The 20235-nt window shown below is 47.6% G+C and overlaps 1 protein-coding gene across 8 annotated transcripts in view; it reads right to left on the bottom strand.

The window, feature by feature from the left end:
* PIK3R6 (phosphoinositide-3-kinase regulatory subunit 6) overlaps window positions 1-20235 on the bottom strand; it is a 51289-nt gene that overhangs the window by 18887 nt on the left and 12167 nt on the right. For 4 of the 8 annotated variants that reach the window (XM_072940640.1, XM_072940637.1, XM_072940639.1 and 1 more), the window contains 8 exons: window positions 14565-14667; window positions 6690-6773; window positions 6019-6110; window positions 5284-5352; window positions 4681-4813; window positions 4439-4508; window positions 3356-3539; window positions 914-1086 (listed from right to left, as the gene is read on the bottom strand). In XM_072940640.1, the coding sequence (XP_072796741.1) occupies window positions 914-1086; window positions 3356-3539; window positions 4439-4508; window positions 4681-4813; window positions 5284-5352; window positions 6019-6110; window positions 6690-6773; window positions 14565-14577 (818 nt within the window). In that variant the 5' untranslated portion in view covers window positions 14578-14667. Of the gene's footprint in view, window positions 1-913; window positions 1087-3355; window positions 3540-4438; window positions 4509-4680; window positions 4814-5283; window positions 5353-6018; window positions 6111-6689; window positions 6774-14564; window positions 14668-20235 lie in introns of those variants that run through there. The other 4 variants (XM_072940642.1, XM_072940641.1, XM_072940643.1 and 1 more) reach the window with 4 other exon arrangements.

Here is a 20235-nt window from a genome sequence, read left to right as displayed (position 1 = left end):
TGGTAATCAGAGGCAAAATTAAAGCAAAACAAAAGAACAAAAGGCTGAGAAGATGGTGGAAGCCTTCTGGCAGCAGCCATCCCGCTCGCCTCACCCTGTCATCTGCAGCCTCCACCCTCCCTGGGCTGCTGAGGTCAAGCCCAGGGCTAGCACCCTGACCTCTGCCCAGGGTTTCCAGTCCTCCGGCCAGTGCTGTGCACCAATGTGTGCGCCATGTGTTCTGGGAAATGCAGGGTGACAAACTCCATGCGTGCTTTGGGTGGTGGTGAAATAGGACACAAGTCTGAACCGTGCTCCAATGGCCGGAAAATACATGTTCTGGACACTTCTCTGAGCTCTAGGGTTTCCCAGGTACACGGGGCATGGTCTTATGAAAAAGCAAGTAGAAAGGAAGCATGTGGAATAAAACTGTGTGAGACCTGGTGTAAGTGATGTTGACTCAGCTGCTGTGTTAGATGTTCTTTAGAGGATCGGCGGACCAGCAGATCCTTTGGTTACTATAGTGTAGTGGTTAAGAACCAGACAGCCTGGGTTTGAATCTCGGCTCTGCCACTTACTAGCTGGGTGATCTTGGACAGGATTCATAGCCTCTTTCTAACTCAGTTTTCTCATCTGTAAAATGAGGATAATGCTTTCTATCTCATAAGTAGTTTATTGTGAGGGTTAATTGATTTAATATATGTAATGTATTTACATTCATGTAAAATGCTTAGAGCAGTAATTGGGGTACAGTAGGTGCCCTGTGCCAGCTGTTATGAACAAATTACCCACCTTCTTATTAGCTCAGGACCTTCAAGGTCCTGGGCATCCTCAGTCCCCAGGCTCCTAGGAGCGGCCAAGTGTCCCACCCCACTTCAGCCACACACACGCAGCGCCCCCTGCGGGTCCCGGGACCGCAGCCCACCGGGCCTACCGCTTACCGCCGCAGCGCCCCCTGGCGGCCTCCGCCGGGCCCAGCAGCGAGCAGTAAATCTCCTCCAGCCTCTCCAGGTGTCCTTCCCGGCTCGGGCTGGGCTCGGAAGCCATCTGCTCCACCGCTGACACCACGGCGTGGAAATAGCGCTCCAGGACGAGGCGGGGGCTGGCCTACCGCGGAGGAGAGGCAGAGCCTGAGTCCCGGCCCAGCACCCACCCACTCCTGCTCTGACGCCAAGTCCGCAGGTGCGCAGACAGGCCAGTGGCACCTCCCCTGTGGCCCGGTTCCCTGCAAAGGCTTTTGCACCCCACATCCAGGGCCCTGCTTCTGCCCTGCTTCAGTTGTTGCCCGATGCTGTCCCCTCGGCCCCTCACACCCTTCTGTGGGGGGACAGCTGGTGCCCAGCAACGTCAGGATCCCAGGGGGGCAGGGACAGCTGGCGCCTACCCTCCTTGGAGCGTCACCACGCATCTGGATCAGTGTTCTGCCATAACTAGGATGTAAACTCCAGGAAGGCAGGGGTTTTTGTCTGTCTTGTTTACAGCTGCATCCCCAACAAGTATAAAATCTCCTGGCACATAGTAGGTGCTCAATGAATGTGCTGAATATTTCCTGTCTGTCTTTCCTATATTGCCTGAACCTACCAGCTATACTCATTATTTTTCTTTCAACCAGTGCACTTTTTTGGCTCAGAATTACTTCAAGAGGAAATTTGGAGGGGGGTGTAATTAGGTTTATTTATTTATTTACTTTTTTTCTTAGTGGAGGTACTGGGGATTGAACCCAGAACCTCCTGTATGCTAACCAGGGACTCTACCACTGAGCTGTGCCCTCCCCCAAAATGAAATGTGATATAGCTGCTGTAAGTAAAAAGGCTAGTGTCACTTATAAATGGAAGATAACTAACATGAATCTAATGATCACTAAGCTCTATTATTAAATTCCAGCCATGTGCTATGGCTGCCAAAGCTGCAGAGCTGGAAGCTTGCTTTCCCCCTTTAAAAAGGGAGATTAGCAGGTATTAAAGACGTTAAGGGGTTAAGGGTACAGCACCAAGCTGGGCTTTTCTCCTCAATGGAAACAGGTTTTGAGTTTCTCGCTCTGCCATTCCACACTCTCCAGCACCGTGGGCTCGCTCCTGTCTCCAGTGGAACAGCTCTGAGACCCTGAAAATCACCCTGGATCACGTTCTCCGGCTGTGTTCCCTCACCCACCTCCCACCACCACTCACTAATCCCAGCTCACAACCGAGGATGCTGGGCCCAAACAAGTGACACTGGCAGGCACAACAGGGCTTGCTGGGGGCAACCACAATGGTGTGATGGCGCTTTTAGAGAACAGGAGTACAGAAGACAATCAACAGGGTTTAAGGAGGCACCCAGCTGTACATGAAAGACACCCGTCCAAGGAAGGACCCAAGACGTAGGGCTCAGGTTGTGGAGAATTCCAGGGAGAAAAAGAGAGCATCCTGATGGGCAAAGCGGGGTCTGAGACGCGGGCTGGAGAAAGGACCGACACCCACCTCCTGGGGCGGGACCAGCAGGGGATCCGGACCCCTTGAGGGCACCCCGCCGCCAGCGCCAGCCCCTCCTGCAGCAGCAGCACCAGAGCCATCCTCCAGTCTGCCTTCCCGCAGGACGGGCGCCTGTCCTCCAGCTGTGCGGGACGCGCTGCCCCAGGGGGCACGGGCATCCTCCCCAGCCCAAGAGATCCAGCACCTGGGGCCACCCCGACCAGAGACCCTCCAACCTGCTGCCGTCTTGGCTGTGGACAGGGGCTGAGGCTGAGTCAGAGAGAAAAGCTGGGAAATAAGTGTGCAAGGCTTGGGAACCAGCCAAATGCCCACAATAGAAACAGGGGACGCGTTAAAGAAATAACAGCACGTTCACAAGACAGAACACTCTGCACCATTAGAAGCACATACTTCCCAAAGAAAATAGTTCCATGTGGCATATTTCCAATGGCAAGGGAAGTAAATACTATATCGATGCACATATACAGGCAGTATATAAACTGTATACAGAGTCTGGCATCTCAGCTTTTAATAAGGAGTTGTGTGTGTGGTGGGGGGAGGCTGGAAGGCAATTGAACACAGGCTTGAAGTCAGAGAGACCTGGGTTCAAATCCTGCCTGGCACAGCCACTTTGTATCTGGGTCACCATAAGTTATCAGCGTCTCTGTGCCTTTGTTTTGGTCATAATATCCCCTTCACAATGCTCTGGTGAGAATTTGTTAACGTGATACATTAATGGAAACAGAGCAACGTGTCAGTTGCTGATATATCTGGGTAGAGCGATGTGGATGATTTTTATTTCCTTTCATGGCTCATCTGCACTTTTTCCTAGGTTTTCCTTAGTGAATGTGTACTGATTTTCGGCTGAGGGAGAAGCGGCAATACGGAAAGGGAAGAAGCATGGGCGGCCAGGGCAGTTGCCTTACCTGCAGCTTCCTTTGCAGAGTGCCGGCATGGCAGGCCTCCCCCAGCGCCGCCTGCAGGGCGTGGGAGACCACGTGGCGCATGCAGGCCTCGGGTGTCTGCTGCTCCTGGGCCGCCTGGATCTCCAGCAGCAGGGCACTGCACACGGAGGGAGACACCAGCTCAGGATCCACGAAGAGGAACACTCTGAGGGCAGAGGCGGGGGGACCAGGGGCTGATGAGGATGACCGCTGGGAGAAGGGCCACTGGAGGGGCACCCTCAGAGCCTTGCAGCCCCCCCAAGTTATTTAATTCCTCCCAAAACAGGAGCCTCAAATTCAAATGTTTATAGGGAGTGGAGGGGATTGCGACAAATAAGAACACGCATGGCCCCTCTCTGTCCCTCTAGTCTCATGTCTAGGTGAGTTCCAACTGAAAAGCTGCTCCCTCCCTCCGTGCTGTGGCCCACTGACCACACAGCCCTCTAGGAGGGACGCCAAATCCCTCCTGCTGAAACTGGAGCTCTGAACCCTGAGTCCCAGAAAACCAGCCTCGCTCACCCCCTTCCCCTTACTCAACCGTGTCATCCCAACCACTCCAATGCTAAGTTCTCCGGACCCCATCACCCCGCTGCACCCTCCATGAACACAGAGCCTCAGGCTGCACCTTTCAGTACCAGGTCAGCAGAGACACCATCAGGGGAGGAGGCTATGCACCCCTGACTCCATCAGCCCCTCTCCCCAGCACGGGCAGTGGACTTGTTCTCAATCTTACACACACAGATGAGAGACCCCTGGTCTCCTGGTGTGATTGTGGCCTGAACTATAGACAATTGGGAGCTACCTCTGGCTGCCTGTCTGCTTGATGTGGCATCAGGGCCAAAGGCAGGAGGGAGGTGGAACCACAGAACTCCAGGGTGGCCCAGGATAGCTCTGAATCCAGCCCGGGAAGAAAGACCTAACTGATCTTCAGGGAAGGACACGCCCCATCCACCTTGAGGACGTCCCCTGCTACCGGACAAATGCCAAGAATGGGAAGCTTTGCTGGGGCTCCTCTCCATCCAGCCTCCTCGCTGGACCACCTGACAGCATCCACCTGACACTCACCTCTCCTGGTAGGGGTACAGCTCACTCGTCAAGTTCTGCTCGGCAATGACCAGCCTTTGGTACAGCGTTCCTGCAGAGCAGACCACTTCAGCCAATCGGCCCCTGAGCCTCTGACCCCCGTTCCCCACTTTCCCAGAAGGTGCTGGGACTTCTGAGCCCCCCTGAAATCCTGGAGCCGAAGGCCAGACCTTGGGTAGAGCTGGAGCTGCAGCCTGGGAGACGGAGCCCCCAGCTGCCCTTACCTGGGACGGCCGCCTCCGTTTTCAGCCTGATGGCGCAGTCCAGCGCAACTGTGCAGTAGGGGGCAGGCAGGGTCAGCGACCTCATGCAAAAGGCGTAGGTTCTCCGGTGGAGCTCCTCTGTGATGCCCGTGGCCTGGGTGAGAGGGAGGAGCCGGGGGGGTCCCAAGCCCTAGGTCACGAAGGGCCCTGGGCAGGACGGGGTGTGACAGGGTGGGAGAGGAGCCAGACCTGGGTTCAAACTCCCCTCCCAAATCTACACCTTAAGCCTCTTCTCCCGGCATCTCTAAGACATCTCCTCGACATCTCATTCACACTTATCAGGATGGAAATTTGTCCCCATCCTGTTCCACCAGCAAATCAACTCCCCTCCCAACCCTTCTGCTCTGTCCGGGCTGCACATCCCCCCACTACCTCTCCAGTTTCATCTCTTCGTGTACTAGGGAGAGGGCACAGCTATGCAGAGAAACCAGTTAGGGGCAGGCAGTCCTGGAGTTCCTCTAGGCTCGCCAGGCGGAGACTGGGTGTCCACTGAGGGGAGAGGAAGTGTCCCGCCCAGTCACTCGTGAGTTGCCACGACCTCCTGGGCTCTCGGCCCCTGCTCACCTTAGTGAACACGTACATTAGTGTGTGCAGCAGGGGCATGATGACATGCCGGGCGTCCTCCCTCTCTGCCTGGAAAACAGAGCACAGGACATTTATGGGGCTGCGAGCTGGGGGGCTCGCCACGTCCTAGCAGGAGATGGGGTGGAAGGCAGTGTCCCACTAGGCCAAGGGGAGTGGACAGGGACCACCATCTGCCCTGGCAGGAGAGCGACGGGGTGGGGGAGGGGGCACAGGTGCGGGAGCCTAGGTGGGAGGGTGTGGGGGGAGGGGTGCAGGGAACTCCAGTGGGGGAGGCAGATTGACTCAGTGCAGCAAAGCGACAAGCAAGTCCCCAGCTCAGAGCCTCCCTTGAGTTCAGCGTTTCCCAAACAGGTGCACACAGAGCACTGGGTGGTGCGGAGGATAATTATAGGGATCATTTTGAAATTTTTTAATAGGTACGCATTTATGTTTATAAGGTGCTTTCCGGCTCTGTCAAGTGGTGTGGGTTTTCCATTTATGGTCATGTTTTAGAGGTTCTTTCTGAAAGATGTGAACTCGGGTCAAACAATGGGAGTCCATGTAAAGACAGCATTGCTTATAGAAAAGTACGAGAGAGAGAAATGCAGGAATCAAGCAGGTGAGCCACAAATGGCCAAAGTGTGGGGGACACAGGGCTGATGGGTCTGAGTCCCCAGCCGGACTGGCCTCTCTTCCTCTGGTCCCCGCCTGCCTCCCCGAAGCCCAGGAACCCACCTTCTCCAGTTCTCTGAGCAGAATTCGGACCAGCACCGGACGCTTACCAGGATCCCGCTCGACCTTCTTGTGCAGGGACCATCTCCACATGCCTGGGCCAGGAGAGAGGGGAGTCCAGCACAGCCGGGAAGGGCAGGGGCCCTTCCCAAGAAGAGCCCCAAGTCTGACCCCCCAGGCCGGGCACTGGGCTCCATGCCCACGGGTGGGCTTCTCACATGTGGGGGACCTGTGATCTGCAGCCCTTGTGGGCGGTGCATTCCCAGGGCAGAAAAGAGGGAGGTGGGATGCTCGTGGGGACAGGTGTGTGCACATGGCTTATGGAGAAGTGATGTTTAGAGCTCAGCGCCACAAGACCCCTTCCCGGGAGCCAGGTGGGCCTGGGGTGCCAGGGGAATTTTATTTGCAAGGGGAGTTGTAGAAGATGGTTAAGAAAGAGGGTGGCAGAGCCCCAGGGGCTCCGCCACAGCCACTGGGAGCGTGAGCCAGGGGGCAGAGAAGGCTTCTGGCTCCTGCGGGCTCCAGGGATTTCCAGCAGGATGTGGGCTTGGCTGGAAGCCCCTCATTCTGTGAACTCCGGGCTGGGGCAGTTTCCTGAGAGCACAGGGGCAGAGTTGGCTGGGGTGGGGTGGGGAAGCAGAGAGAGTGGACAGATGGCGCCTGCTGGCTCTTACCTTGGTTGCTCTGCAGGGCGGGGGTCTGGGCGTTGAGCTCCCGGAGCACAGCCTGCACACTCCGCTGGAGGTCCAGCTCCACATCTGGGCAGCAGAGTGGGGAGGCTCTGAGGCCCGGAGCTCTGGAGCGCAACATCCCCTGGCTTTACCCTCACCCCGACCTCCACTCTCCCTGAGAATGTCTTTAGCCTTTTTTACAAACCCCAAGAGGTACCCAGAAGTAACCAACTGAGAGCTGGCAGCCTGCACCCTGCCAGGGTGAGACTACAGCCTATCAATCAGCATTTCTGTGTTCTTTGTAAAACCCTCATTTCCCAGAGCACAGTACGTCCACTGCCAGTGATAAGCAAGGCAATTTTACATGATACACTAATGATCCTAAAATTTGATTGATTATGCATTTACTTAAACGTATATTAGCAAAAATATGTAACCAGTTCCTCAACCTATGCATGAAGTTAACATTTTAAATTGATTTAAAGAAATATATCAGATAAATACCAGGAGGTAACATGGACTCTCTCCCTGACCAAACCTTACTCAGGATCCTCCAAGCCCTCTTCTCCCGCAGGCCCTCAGCATAGCCCCCCTGTCCTGTCTTTAGCAACAATCCTGTCAGTCTATAGAGAACCCCCAGCCCTGATATCTGATCAAGTTCTCTGTTCCCAACTTTTGATGTTTAAGGCCTCAACCTGCCTCCAGCAAGAATCCTGTTAGGTCAGTTTAGCAAGAATCCTCCCCCCTCCCCCCAGGTCCCCTCTTAGTAATTTTCCATCCACTGACCCCCTCCCTCTGTTGGCTATAAATCCTTAGCTGTCTTTGTCTGATTCAGATTCGAGCCCAATCTCTCTCCTCTATTGCAATAGTCCTTTTTTTCCCTTTTAATTGAAGTATAGTTGATTTACAATGTTGTGCTACTTTCTGGCGTATAGCACTGCGATTCAGATATATATGTATATATATAGGCATATATATATATATATGCCTTCTCATGTTCTTTTTTGTTATAGGCTATTACAAGACATTGGATATAGTTCCCTGTGTTATACAGTATACACTTGTTGTTTATCTATTTTATACATAGTAGTTATTAGTATCTGCAAATCCCAAACTCCCAATTTATCCCTCCTCACCCCCTTTTCACCTAGTAATCCTATGTTTCTTTTCTGTGTCTGTGAGTCTGCTTCTGTTTTGTAAATAAGTTCATTTGTATCATTTTTAAAGATTCTACATATAAGTGATATCATATGGTATTTTTCTTTCTCTTTCTGGCTTACTTCACTAAGTATGACAATCTCCAGGTCCATCCATGTTGCTGTAAATGGCATTATTTCATTCTTTTTTATGGCTGAGTAGTATTCCATTGTATAAATATACAACTTCTTTATCCAGACATCTGTCCACAGACATATTGCAACAGTCTTGCATAAAGTCTTCCTTAGGGTTTTAACAAGCGTCAAAATAACTGTTTTCTTTCATAGTGGTGCGTTGACATGGCAGAACCATGGAGGTGGTACACAAATGAGTAACTGACATCTAGAAAGTGTGGTAGTGGTGAAAATGCACCTCACTGACCTCATGCTACAAGGAGTTTAATGGACCAAGGAGCTTTGTGCTGTTTCGCTGTGAAGTCCATCACCTTGTGCCAAGGCTGCACTTCCCAGCCGATGTGGACAGCAGCAGGGATTCTAAAGCAGGGTCACCCCCCGGGACCTTTGCAGGTGGTTGACTCTGGCTTGGAGATTCCCCAGCTACCCATCAGTCTAACACATTTCCACCCCACCTTTCCTCCCTTTCTCCTCCTTTCAGATTCAGATTTACATCACAGGCTGGCAGCTCGCTCTCCCAGCCCTCACCGGCTCCCTCTCCGCTTTCTGGACCACAGGTGTTTCCCCCGATGAAGCTTGCATGTTTAATCTTGTCTTGGTATTTGCTTCTCGGAGGATCCAGACCAACACAGGAAGTATGGGAGACACTCCCTGTACCATAAATTCCCCTTTATAAATAGCTCCAACCAAGAGCCTGTCTTTACAGACAAGTGTGCAGTCCCTGGTACTCAGACGGTACAAACCACATGCCCCAGAGCTTCCCCTTTTGCCTTAGCTATCAGGAAGCTCACGGCCAAATTGGGACCCAGCCTCCAAAGTCAGCTCATCTTAAGAGACAGAGACCTCTCTTCTTTGCTCTTTTTGGGGTGCCCCTATTTTTTGTTCTATGTAACGTATACCTTAATGGCCTCGGAGTCCTTTAAAGTCGGTAGGAGAGAGATGACAAATTTAAAAAAACAGCAGGTTGCAGTCCAGGAGACAGAACTTGTTTACGCCAAGGCACTCTGTGCTCTGGTGCCCAGGGACTGGCTCTTCCACGGCTCTGGTGTAGGCCCTTGCCAGTCAGCTGGGGCCACCCAGCCTCTCTGGACCCCTCACTCTCCATTACCCTGGACCACATCAAGGTCTGACCCTGAGTCTCCTCCAGGCTGAGAGCAGGCGTCGAGTGGGCAGGTGTTACAGCCCATGGTTGCCCACCGGCCACTCTGCTGGGCAGAGCAGCATCTCCTCATACTGGCAAGGAAATCATCGAGCTTGGCAAGAAGCAGTCCTTCCATCTACCCAGCTCCACCTTGCACAAAAATAAAAGAGCTTATGCTTTCTTCTTTCCTGCTTTCATCCTTCTCCCCTCCCTTCTTCTCCCCACCTTCCCACCATGGACTACACAAAAGACTTAAAACTGTGATTACTGTGATGTCCTCCCTGCCCCTTCATCAGAAGGGCAGCCAGTCTCTTATCTTCCAAGCCTTCATTTCCCTTGCTTTGCAAAGGGAGTTAAGTTTTTCATGTTTCAGAAAAAAATAGAGAAGTTAAAAAAAATCTCTGCCAGTAGCCCCGGAAGACAACACCGAATAAACTTTGTTTTCGAAAGTCTGGGCATCTGGAACAAGCTCTCAGGCTTCGGTCCACATCTGGCTTGCAGACCTGTTTTGTTTGGGCTTGTAGAGTGTCTTGGAAAAAAAAAAATGAACTAGCTGCCAACATTTACAAAGCAGGAGATTTTGCATAAAAGTTTGGATTTCTGGCATCTCTTAAAAGTCTATCGATGCTGGACATGTCTTGTGTCACATGCATGTTACACGTGACAATGACAGGGGGTGGGGAGCAGCTTCAGAGTGACCACACTCTTTGTTTCCCTCATTTACGTCCTCCCCGGCCCCTCGAGGTTGAGACCCCGGGCTGTCTGATGGTGACAGTCAAGCTGGATTGTCTCAAAGGGATGAGGATAAAGGCTGCTGCTTTTAGTTAAAGAGGAGGGTGGCAATTCAAGGGTGGAAGGTTGTATTTCCCAAGACATGAGGGCACAACTGTTATGGGGACTTTGGGAATGAGGAAGACCAGGGCTGGCTGGGATACAGCTTCCCAGTGGTGGTAAAGATTTCAGATGAGGGCAGCTAAGCACTAAACTCTGTTTGCTTGGGTGCCACTGCTGTGGTCTCCTGGGCCACCTTTGCCAGAGCACAAGAACATCCCCAAAGGAGCCCCCGACTCCCTATGGACCATGCAAGCCTGGCCAAGCTGTCCTGGGGGCTGCAGCCACAGTGGACTGAAGACCACAGACTTTTCCCATCATCCAGACTTTGCAACCCCTGGGTTTCTCACAGGATCCCCAGGAGTGGGGAGGCACCCTAAGTGAATGACATGGGAATTTGTACTGTTCTTGGACAAGGAGAGCTTGAAGCTGGATTGGATTTAATTAAGCAAAAGAAAGAATATTGCTTGCACCTCAAGTATCCCAGGGTTGTTTACAGATGGCCTGCATGTCTGACATCATTCCTGACTCAGAACAGCCAATAAACAAGTGACATTCATTTTCCTCCCCTCCAACCAGGAATGTGGGTTTAACTATCAGGTGTCCGGATTACTATTACTACCTAACATTTCATGGTGCCACGAGAGGGAAGAAGCTTCAGTCCCTGGAAGACTGTTTCTAACCCTGACTGGCTGGTGACATGAGTCAGGAACAGGCATTCGCTGTGTTGACATTGACATGGCGTCATCTGTTACAGCAGCTACTCTTGTCTGACTCAGGGACACACAGTGTTCGCTGGTGTGTTACCTCACTGGATTCTGAGCAGAGCCCTGTGAGTTTGCCAGAACAAACACTGATCTCCCTGTTTTGTGGGTTCCCGATCGAAAGCCCTCACCCTTGCCCCACGTCGCCGCGCCAACCATAGAAGGTCAGACTCAAAGGAACCTTGGAGGCTGGCTCTCTTCCCATTCCACAGATGGGGAAAGCAGGCTCAGGGGGAGAGAGGATTTACTCAAGGCCGCAGAGCTGTTGTTGGTCAAAAGCTCTTCCTCTAAAGCTTACATGTGACCGTTCACCTCCTTACTGGGGAATGAGAAGAGGGTACCCCCAGGGGAGACTATGAGCACGTGTCTATCTGTGTGTGCCTGGTGCTTGAACGCAGAAATAAACACCCCTGGTAAAGTGGCTGGAAAAAAGGTTCCCAGTTCTCCAACCAGGGTAGGCGTTATGACAGCTAAAGAGACAACAGGGAGGAAGGGAGGGAGAAGAAAGGCTATGTTCAGGGTCTGCTCCTCAATTTCAGGCCATGCAAAGCTGTCCTAAGACTTGGCAGTGCCAGCTGTCCACTGCCCTGTGAGCCCAGACAGTCAAATCTCTCCCCAGGCCCCTCTTAGAATGCTTGCCTTTCCTCTGGTTCCAAGCCGTGTCTGTACATTAGAATCACCTGGAGAGCTTTAAAAAATACCAGTGCACAGCCCACCCCAAACCAAATAACTCAGATATCTGAGGGTGGGGCCTAACTGGGGTTTTTATAGCTCCCCAGGAGACCCTAATGTACAGCTAGAGGATTACTGTCTTCAGTGACAAGTTTGGTCAGGAAAGGAGTGAGGTGATGCTCAAAGTTCACAGAAGACAATCACCCCTGAATTAAGGATGAAGGTCACAATGTCAGGATGGCCCCCACCCCAGCAATGTTCCTGGCTATCACAGTTGCGGGAGCAGATTTAAAAGAATATAATTGGAGAATATTTATTATTATTACTACTATTTTTGTTGTTGTTTGTGAGACTGTTTTGCAAAAGATATAACCTTTGTTCAGAAATGTAACCCTTGTAGACACCAGTGCTATAACTCTCTTTGGGTCCAGTCATGACAAGAATAAAATCTCCTAAGATTTTTCTCAAGCAGACCAGTCTTCGTCATCTTCAAGTTGTCCCATACCAAACTGTGATGGTTAATTTTATGTGTCAACTTGACTGGCAACAGTGCCCCCGGATATTTGGTCAGACATTATTCTAGGCGTGTCTGTGATGGTGTTTCAGATGCATCTAACATCAAAATTGATGGACTGAGTCAAGCAGATTGCCCTTCCTAATGTTGGTGGGCCTCATCTAATCAGTTGGGACCTGAATAGAACAAAAGGCTGACCCTCCCCCAAGTGAGAGGGAATTTCTCCTGCTTGACTCTCTTCCAGCTGGAATACTGGTTTTCCCTGCTTTTAGACTTGAACTGAAACATCAGCTCTTCCCAAGTCTCGAGCCCTCCGGCTGCTGGGATGGAACTCCACCATTGGCGGTCTGGGGTCTCCAGCTTGCTGACTGCAGATCTCGGTACTTGTCGGCTTCCATAATCACCTGAGCCAATTCTTTATCACAAATGCCACTCTGCACATGCGTATGCACCCTACTTGTTCTGATCCTCTGGGGAACCATGACTGACATGCCCAGAGAGGACCAGGCACCTGTATGGTGAAAGCTGCTGGAATAATCAAACTTGACATTTCCCCAGTCTTCTCCAGCTGAGGAATGGAGGGTGGGATGGGTAGACACGTCCACCCAGATGAGAAGGTCCCAGGGAACCTCAGGTCACTTGGGACACACAAAATTACTACCAAAGAGATTGAATTAATAATTCTCGAGGGATGTTTCCCTCAAACGAGGATGTTGTGGTGAACTGTTCCTTTCTGCTCCCTGGATATGAGCCATCGGAACTGGCACCCCCCTCCCCGGAATGGAAATGGAAACACACCAACGAACTCCTTCTGGTCCGGGGTCACCAACCCGGGGTCCCACAACCTCATGCCTTAACACAGTTAAGAAGAACATGGTTTGCTCTTGTGTGTTCCAGTCCAGACTTGGAACATCCGAGGCAGCTTGGTCCTGTATAGGTGAATGTCCTTAGGACCTGTTGTGTTTACTTGTTTCCATTTTGGATGACCTCTTCCTGACCTTGACCCTGTGCTGAGGGCAGTTTTCCAGGAGCCCGTGGGACCCCACACACCGACCATATGGACCTCGCTGTTGCCCTTCCAGTGAGGGGCGAGGGCTTGTCTGAGAATTCCTTGGTGCGCAGACTGCCCTGTCTCAGCATCTCAGCTGCTCGCTGACATCATGGGCTCAGCGCCCAGATGCGCCACTGGCTGGAGTAACTTGGCACATGCTCCTTGGAGAGGCACAGGACCACGCTAGCCTAGACACCCTCTCTCCCTCGGGATCAAACTTGTGCAGATGATGGCCAGGAGGGGAGAATTCCTGGGGTGCTCTCGGAGGTCACTGTCCCCCTTTTCCTGTCCTGGTGGCAGATCCGCCCTGTTCCCTGCCCCTTCTGGTGCCTGGTGCTTCAGCTGTTCCTACAATGCTTGGCTACTTTTTATTTTTGAAAATGAAATGAGCCATAGGGTTTCTATTGCTTGTATCTAAAGAACCTCCATTGGTACACCTCTCTTCTTAAACACAGGACAGCGTGTCTCTACTGCTATACTTGAAGTGAGTGCACAGTAAATTGATTTTGAAATATTTAGGAGATTTTCACAGTGCTGTCCCTGCCCCTATCCTTCCAGCCCAAACCCCAGCTGGTTAAGGACCACCAGGAATATTGATACACCAAAATTCAGTGGGCTCGCCTGGCTCGGGGCGTCTTCTGAGTGGGCGAGGCTCTCTGAGGGTGAGCAGGGTGTGGAAAGGATGCATGTCCTAGGACTAATTACAGCCTTGTAGCTGGGTCTGCCTTGGGGCGTCCCCTACCTTTCCCCAGGACAGGGATCTTCGGCATTAGAGGCTATGCCTGCTAGCCTGACGGGTGGCCTCTGACTTGCTGGGTGAACACTGGTTAACCCACATCTTGGGGGAAGGGTTATCGCCCCCTGCGGTCCCAGGCTGGTGTAGGGGGAAGAATCTGGGATTTGGGTTCCAATCCTGGCTCTGCCACTTGTTAGCTGTAGCTTTGAGCAAATGACCTAACCTCTCTGAGCCTGTTTCCCTCCCAGTAAAATGAAGACAGTCATATGGATACCCTATTTCACAGAATCCTTCTGTTATTTGCATGATATTTCATTGTAGTGAAATCATTCAAGACAGGGAGGCTGGAGCTAGACTGCTGGGTTCAAATTCTGATTTGACCATATAATATCTATGGGACCTTGGGGACAGTCCCTGTCCTCACCCTGCCTCACTTTCCCCTTCTGCAAAATGAGAGTGATCATAGTAGCTACCTTATGGGGTCTTTATGAAGACTAAGTGAGTTAATATTTGTCAAGTGCTTTTCCCACTACTTGAAATATCCTAAGTGCCAGGGAGGTTTTTTTGTTAAATAAATGCACGCGCTTGGTAAGAATCTTGGCTATTATGATCATTATTCCCAGTGTCCAGCTCAGTGACCCGCGAGCATCTGAGTCTCACAAGTGTGTGGATGTCCCCCTCTCAAGGTGTTTTCACATTCAGGCAGCTGAGCTGGCGTGTCACAGGCTGGCCGGGTGGAGGCGGTCCTGCCAGCCCTGGGGCCATTTTCACCCCCAAGAGCGGTCCTCCCCACTCTGTGGTCAGGGGCTTCAGACCCCTCCCCCACGACCATACTGACCTGGGTTGTCCATGGGAGCCTGGGGAGGGGTGTGAGGAGGATGTGGTTGTCTCAGGCAGCAGAATGGAAAGTAAAGTGGTTGTTTTTCTGCAAAGAGGTGGTTCTGCAAAAATAAGAGGCAGTTAGTGTAAGTGGTGGGAAAGTGTAGAAAGTGCATTTGTGGAATGGAGAGACTCCCGGGGGACCGAGGCTTCTGACACACTGGAGGGAAGTCTAGATTTATTCAAAAAGGAACTGTAGGGTGCTTGCCATGTGCCAGACACTCTTCTAAACACTTAAACGACTGACTCTTTAATATTAATATTAACCTTGTGAAGTAGGTACTGTTTTCTCCCCATTCTGCAGATGTGGACATTGAAGCACAGAGAGGTTAAGTAACTATTTAAGGTCACATAGTACGGAAAGGAATGAGCACTTGAACTCAGACCATCTGGTTCTGGAGCTCATGCCCTCAGTCGTGACCCCACAGGAGGGACTCCCAAAGTCTGCTTCCCAGAGGGACACATCCCACCACGGGAAGCAGAGGGACGTTGAATGAATCCAAGAGCTTGTTTGTTGAAGAAACACAGACACAGACACAGACATAGACACAGACACAGACACAGACACACACACACACACTTGGGAAAGCTAATTGAGAGAGAGAACAAAGAGACAATATTAGGAATGATAAACATATGACATTTGTCTGTATGAAGTCTGAACCATCTATATCATACACAGTGTTCTAGGAACATACAAATGACTCAGAAAGCTCTAGAAAAGTTAGAAAAACTGCTTCTATCAGTAACCAGTGAGGAAACAGAAAGCTGTCCAAAAACTGGTATTTTGGCTCTTAAAAAAGTGGTGTTGGCTCAGAGGACTTCTTTGATAAGTTCTCTCAAACCTGCAGAGTAAAGAAAATTTGTGTGTCACTTAAACTGTCCCAAAGCATAGAGAAAGAAGAAAAGATTCTCTAAAAGAGCCAGTTTATCCCCGATACAAAAATCTAATAAGGAGCGTTTCAAAAAAATAGACAAAGCACTTCACACCCTCTGGGATAGCTATTATAAAAGGAAAAGCAAAAGAAAATAACGAGTGCTGGCAAGGGTGAGAGGAAATGAGGACCCGAGCACATTGTTGGCTGGAACGTAAAGTGAAAGAGCTGCAGTGGAAAAAAAAAAAGGAATGGTGAGTCCTCAGAAAGTCAAACACAGATTTACCATATGGCTTACCAGCAATTCCACTTCTAGGTAAATACTTGAAAGAACTGAAAACAGGGACTCTAAGAGATACCTGCACACCAGTGCCCAGAGCAGCATTATTCAAAATAGCCAAAAGATGGAGACACTCCAAGAGTGCACAACAGTGGATAAACCAAAAGTGGTCTATACACATAATGGAAAATAATGCAGCCTTAAAGAGGAATGAAATTCTGATACATGCTCCAATGTAGATGAACCTTGAAAACATCATGCTAAGTGAAAAAAGTCAAACACAAAAGGGCAACTATTAAATGATTCCATTTACATGAGGCATGTAAAACAGGTAAATTGACAAAGACAGAAAATATAATAGAGGTTACTAGGGGCTGGAGGGAGGGAGGAACGGGGAGTTTCTGTTTAATGGGTACAGACTTTCTGTTTGGGATGATGAAAAAGTTCTGGAAATGGACAGTAGTGATAACTACACAACATTGTGAATGTACTTAGTGCCACTGAATTGTACACTTTAAAGTGCTTAAAATGGTTAACTTCTGTGGTAGGTATATTTTATCACAATAAAAAAATAGGTCAACGTCATCTATAAATACAGATATGTAATTTTAAATATATGTATATGTATGCATGTAAATATGTAAATATATGTATATGAACATATGTATGTATATGCATGACTGGGACATTGTGCTATACACCAGAAATTGACACATTATAACTGATTATACTTCAATTTAAAAAATAAATACATTTTAAAATAATAAATATCAAGTAATTGAATTCAATGCATTAAAATTATAATGCACTCTGAATAATTTCAGCCTATTGATAATCATAGAAATGAATATTAAAATGTGATATAACATTGACAAAGATTAGAAAAGATAATAACATCAACTGTGGGTAAGGATATGAGAAAATTTGCTCTGTCATATTTAGCTGGCAAGAATGGAAACTGGTATGGATTTTCTAGAGGGCAGTCAGGCAATGGGTATCAAAATTCAAAATGTGTATACCTTTTGCCCAACCAATTCCACTTTTAGGAATTTATCCTAAGGGAATAATTGGACAAGTGAATAAGGAATGTGTACAACAGTGTTAATTAAAACATTGCTTATAATGGAGAAAAAAACCAGAAGACACCTAAAGGTCCAACTACAGAGTATCAATCAAGTGAATTAGAGTAAGCTATTCAGTGGAATACTATGCAGTCATAAAAATGATGATGTATATCTGTATTTACTGAATTGAAAAGAGCTTCAGATGTATTTATTTTAAACAGTAAGATAACAAGGGGGAAGATGTAGCTTAAGTGGTAGAGTGCATACTTAGCATGCATGAGGTCCTGGGTTTAATCCCGGGTACCTCCTCTAAAAATAAATAAACCTAATTAGCTCCCCCCCACCAAAATAAAATAAGTAAATAATAGAATAATAAATAAAATAAAAGAGAGATATTTATTTTTTAAAAAAACAGTAGGTAACAGAACAGTTAACATATCTCTAACAAATTAATTTTTTAAAGTATATTTCTAAATTTGCATATATGCATTTTAAAAAGTCAGGAATAACAAAACATCAAAATGTGACCTTGAGGCTCTGGTTCTGGTAAAGATGGAGTAAGTACATACCACTGTAACTCTCCCACTGAATGCAACTAAAAACTCTGGGTAGTATGCATGGAACAGTTATCTGAGGATTCTGAAAAGTAAACGGTAGCAGGCAGAATGGGGAATAAAACCAGTATTTGACATAAGAACAACCCGGCAGTGAGTCTTCTGCTTTCTCCCCTTCTCTATACCCTAGCCTGGACACAAGGGCAGCCTGAAACTCAGAAGTGTACGCTGAGGGAAGACAGGAAGGGTTAGAAGAAAAGTCTTCTCTTTCTGGTCTGAGGAGCAGAAAAGGGTCCCTTAAGGGTTGGAGAGATGGGGGAATTCCCTTTTTCTTTTCTGTTTTCTCCTACTAGAGCCTCTGGGTAATCCTGGGACAGCAGTAGCAACAACAGTAGTGGCAGTGGTGGCCATGCAGGTGCCCAAAATTCTGAGGAGGAGAATCCTTCTCTCAGACTAGAGAAACTGTGAACCCAAGGGCATGGGAAGAATCCCTATTTTTGCCTCCTTTATCAGAGGACCAAAACTCAGAAACAACAAACAAAAAATAAAGAGCAAAATTATAGACCTAAATTAAAACATATCAATAATTCATTAAATATAAATGATCTAAATACACCAATTAAAAGACATAGATTGTCAGTATAGATTAAAATACAAAATCTAAAACAACTCTATGCTGTTTACAATAAATTCAGTTCAAATATAATGCCATATATGGTAAAAACAAAAGAACAGAAAAAATATAGTATGCAAACACTAACCAAATGGAAGCTGAAGTGGTTATATTAATATTAGACAAAACAGATTTTAGAGCAAGGAAAATTACCAGGAATGCAGAGAGACATTATGTAATGATAAAAGGATCAATTCGTGAAGAAGATATGACAACTCTAAACATGTAGCACCTAACAACAGGGCTTCAAAATACATGAAGGAAAAACTAAAGGATAAGTAGATAAATCCACAACTGTAGTTAGAGATTTTAACAGTCCTCTCTTAGTAACTGATAGAACAAGCAGATGGAAAATCAACAAGGCTATAGAAAAACCGAATAATATCATCAACTGAATTTAACTGGCATTTACAGAACACTACACATAACAATAGAATATAAATTCTTCTCAAGTGCACGTAAAACATTCACCAAGATAGACCATACCCTGGGTCATAAGACAAACCTTAACAAATTTAAATTATTGAAGTTGTACAAAGTAGGTTTCTTCATCATAATGAAATTAAACTTGAAATCAGTAACATAAAGATAACTAGAAAATCCCCAAATACATATATCTTAAACAACACATTTCTAAATAATCCATGGGCCCAGAAAATAAAAGAGGAAGGAACGTTTTCCAACTCAGCACTAACCTGATACCAAAGCCAGACAAAGACAGTATAAGAAAAGAAACCAATATCCCTTGTGAACATACTGAAAAAATTCTCAACAAAATATGAGCAGACCGAACAGAATAGAGAGCCTAGAAATAAACTCACACAACTATGGTCAATTAGCCTTCGACAAAGGAGGCAAGAATGTACAATGGATAAAAAAGACAGACTCTTCAGCAAGTGGTGCTAGGAAAGCTGGACAGCCTCACGTTAATCAATGAAGTTAGAACACTCCCCCATATCATATCCAGAAAGAAACTCAAAGCAGCTTAAAGACTTAACTATAAGACATGACACCATAAAACTCCTAGAAGAGAACATAGGCCAAACATTCTCTGACATAAATCACAGCAATATTTTCTTAGATCAGTTCCCGAGGCAACAGAAATGAAAGCAAAAATAAACAAATGGGACCTCATCAAACTGATAAGCTTTTGCACAACAAAGGAAACCATAAACAAAACAGACAGCCTGCAGACTGGGAGAAAATATTTGCAACTGATGTGACCAACAAGGACTCAGTTTCCAAACAGTTCATACAACTCAATATCAAAAAGAAAACATCTGACATACATCTCAGCAATGTTCTCCTAGGACAGTCTACCCAGGCAATAGAAATAAAAGCAAAAGTAAACAAATGGGACCTAGTTAAACTTATAAGCTTGTGCACAGCAAAGGAAACCATACGCAAAACAAAAAGTCAACCTAGGGAATGGGAGAAAATATTTGCAAAAGATGAGGCTGACAAGGGCTTAATTTCCAGAATATATATAAACAGCCCATACAGTTTAATAAGAAAAAAGCAAACCCCCCAACCCCAAAATGGGCAGAAGACCTCAAAAGACGTTTCTCCAAAGATATACAGAAGGCCAACAGGTACATGAAAGGATGTTCAGCATTGCTAATTATTAGAGAAATGCAAATAAAACCTACATTGATATCAGTCAGAATGGCCGTCAACAAAAAGTTTACAAATAACAAATGCTGGAGAGGGTGTGTACAAAACGGAACCCTCCTACATTGTTGGTGGGAATGTAAATTGGTGCAGCCACTTTGGAGAACAGTATAGCGGTTCCTTAAAAAACTAAAAACAGAGTTTTCATATGATCCAGCAATCCCACTTCTGGGCATATATCTGGAAAAGATGAAAACTAATTCAAAAAGATACATGCATCCCAATATTCATAGAGGCACTATTTATGATAGTTAAGACTTGGAAGCAACCTAAGTGTCCATAGAGAGATGAATGGATAAAGAAGTTGTAACGTATATATACAATGGAACATGACTCAGCCTTAAAAAGGAATGAAGTGATGCCATTTCCAGAAACATGGATGGGCCTAGAGATTATCATACTAACTGAAGTAAGTCAGAAAGAGAAAGACAAATAATATATTGTATCATTCATATGTGGAAGCTAAAAATAATACAAATGAACTTATTTACAAAACAGAAACAGACTCACAGA

The sequence above is a fragment of the Vicugna pacos genome, chromosome 16 (assembly GCF_048564905.1).
Source record: "Vicugna pacos chromosome 16, VicPac4, whole genome shotgun sequence".
NCBI classification, from domain to species: domain Eukaryota; kingdom Metazoa; phylum Chordata; class Mammalia; order Artiodactyla; family Camelidae; genus Vicugna; species Vicugna pacos.
The sequence above is the reverse complement of the archived record's forward strand: the minus strand, read 5'-3'. Positions and strand labels throughout refer to the sequence as shown.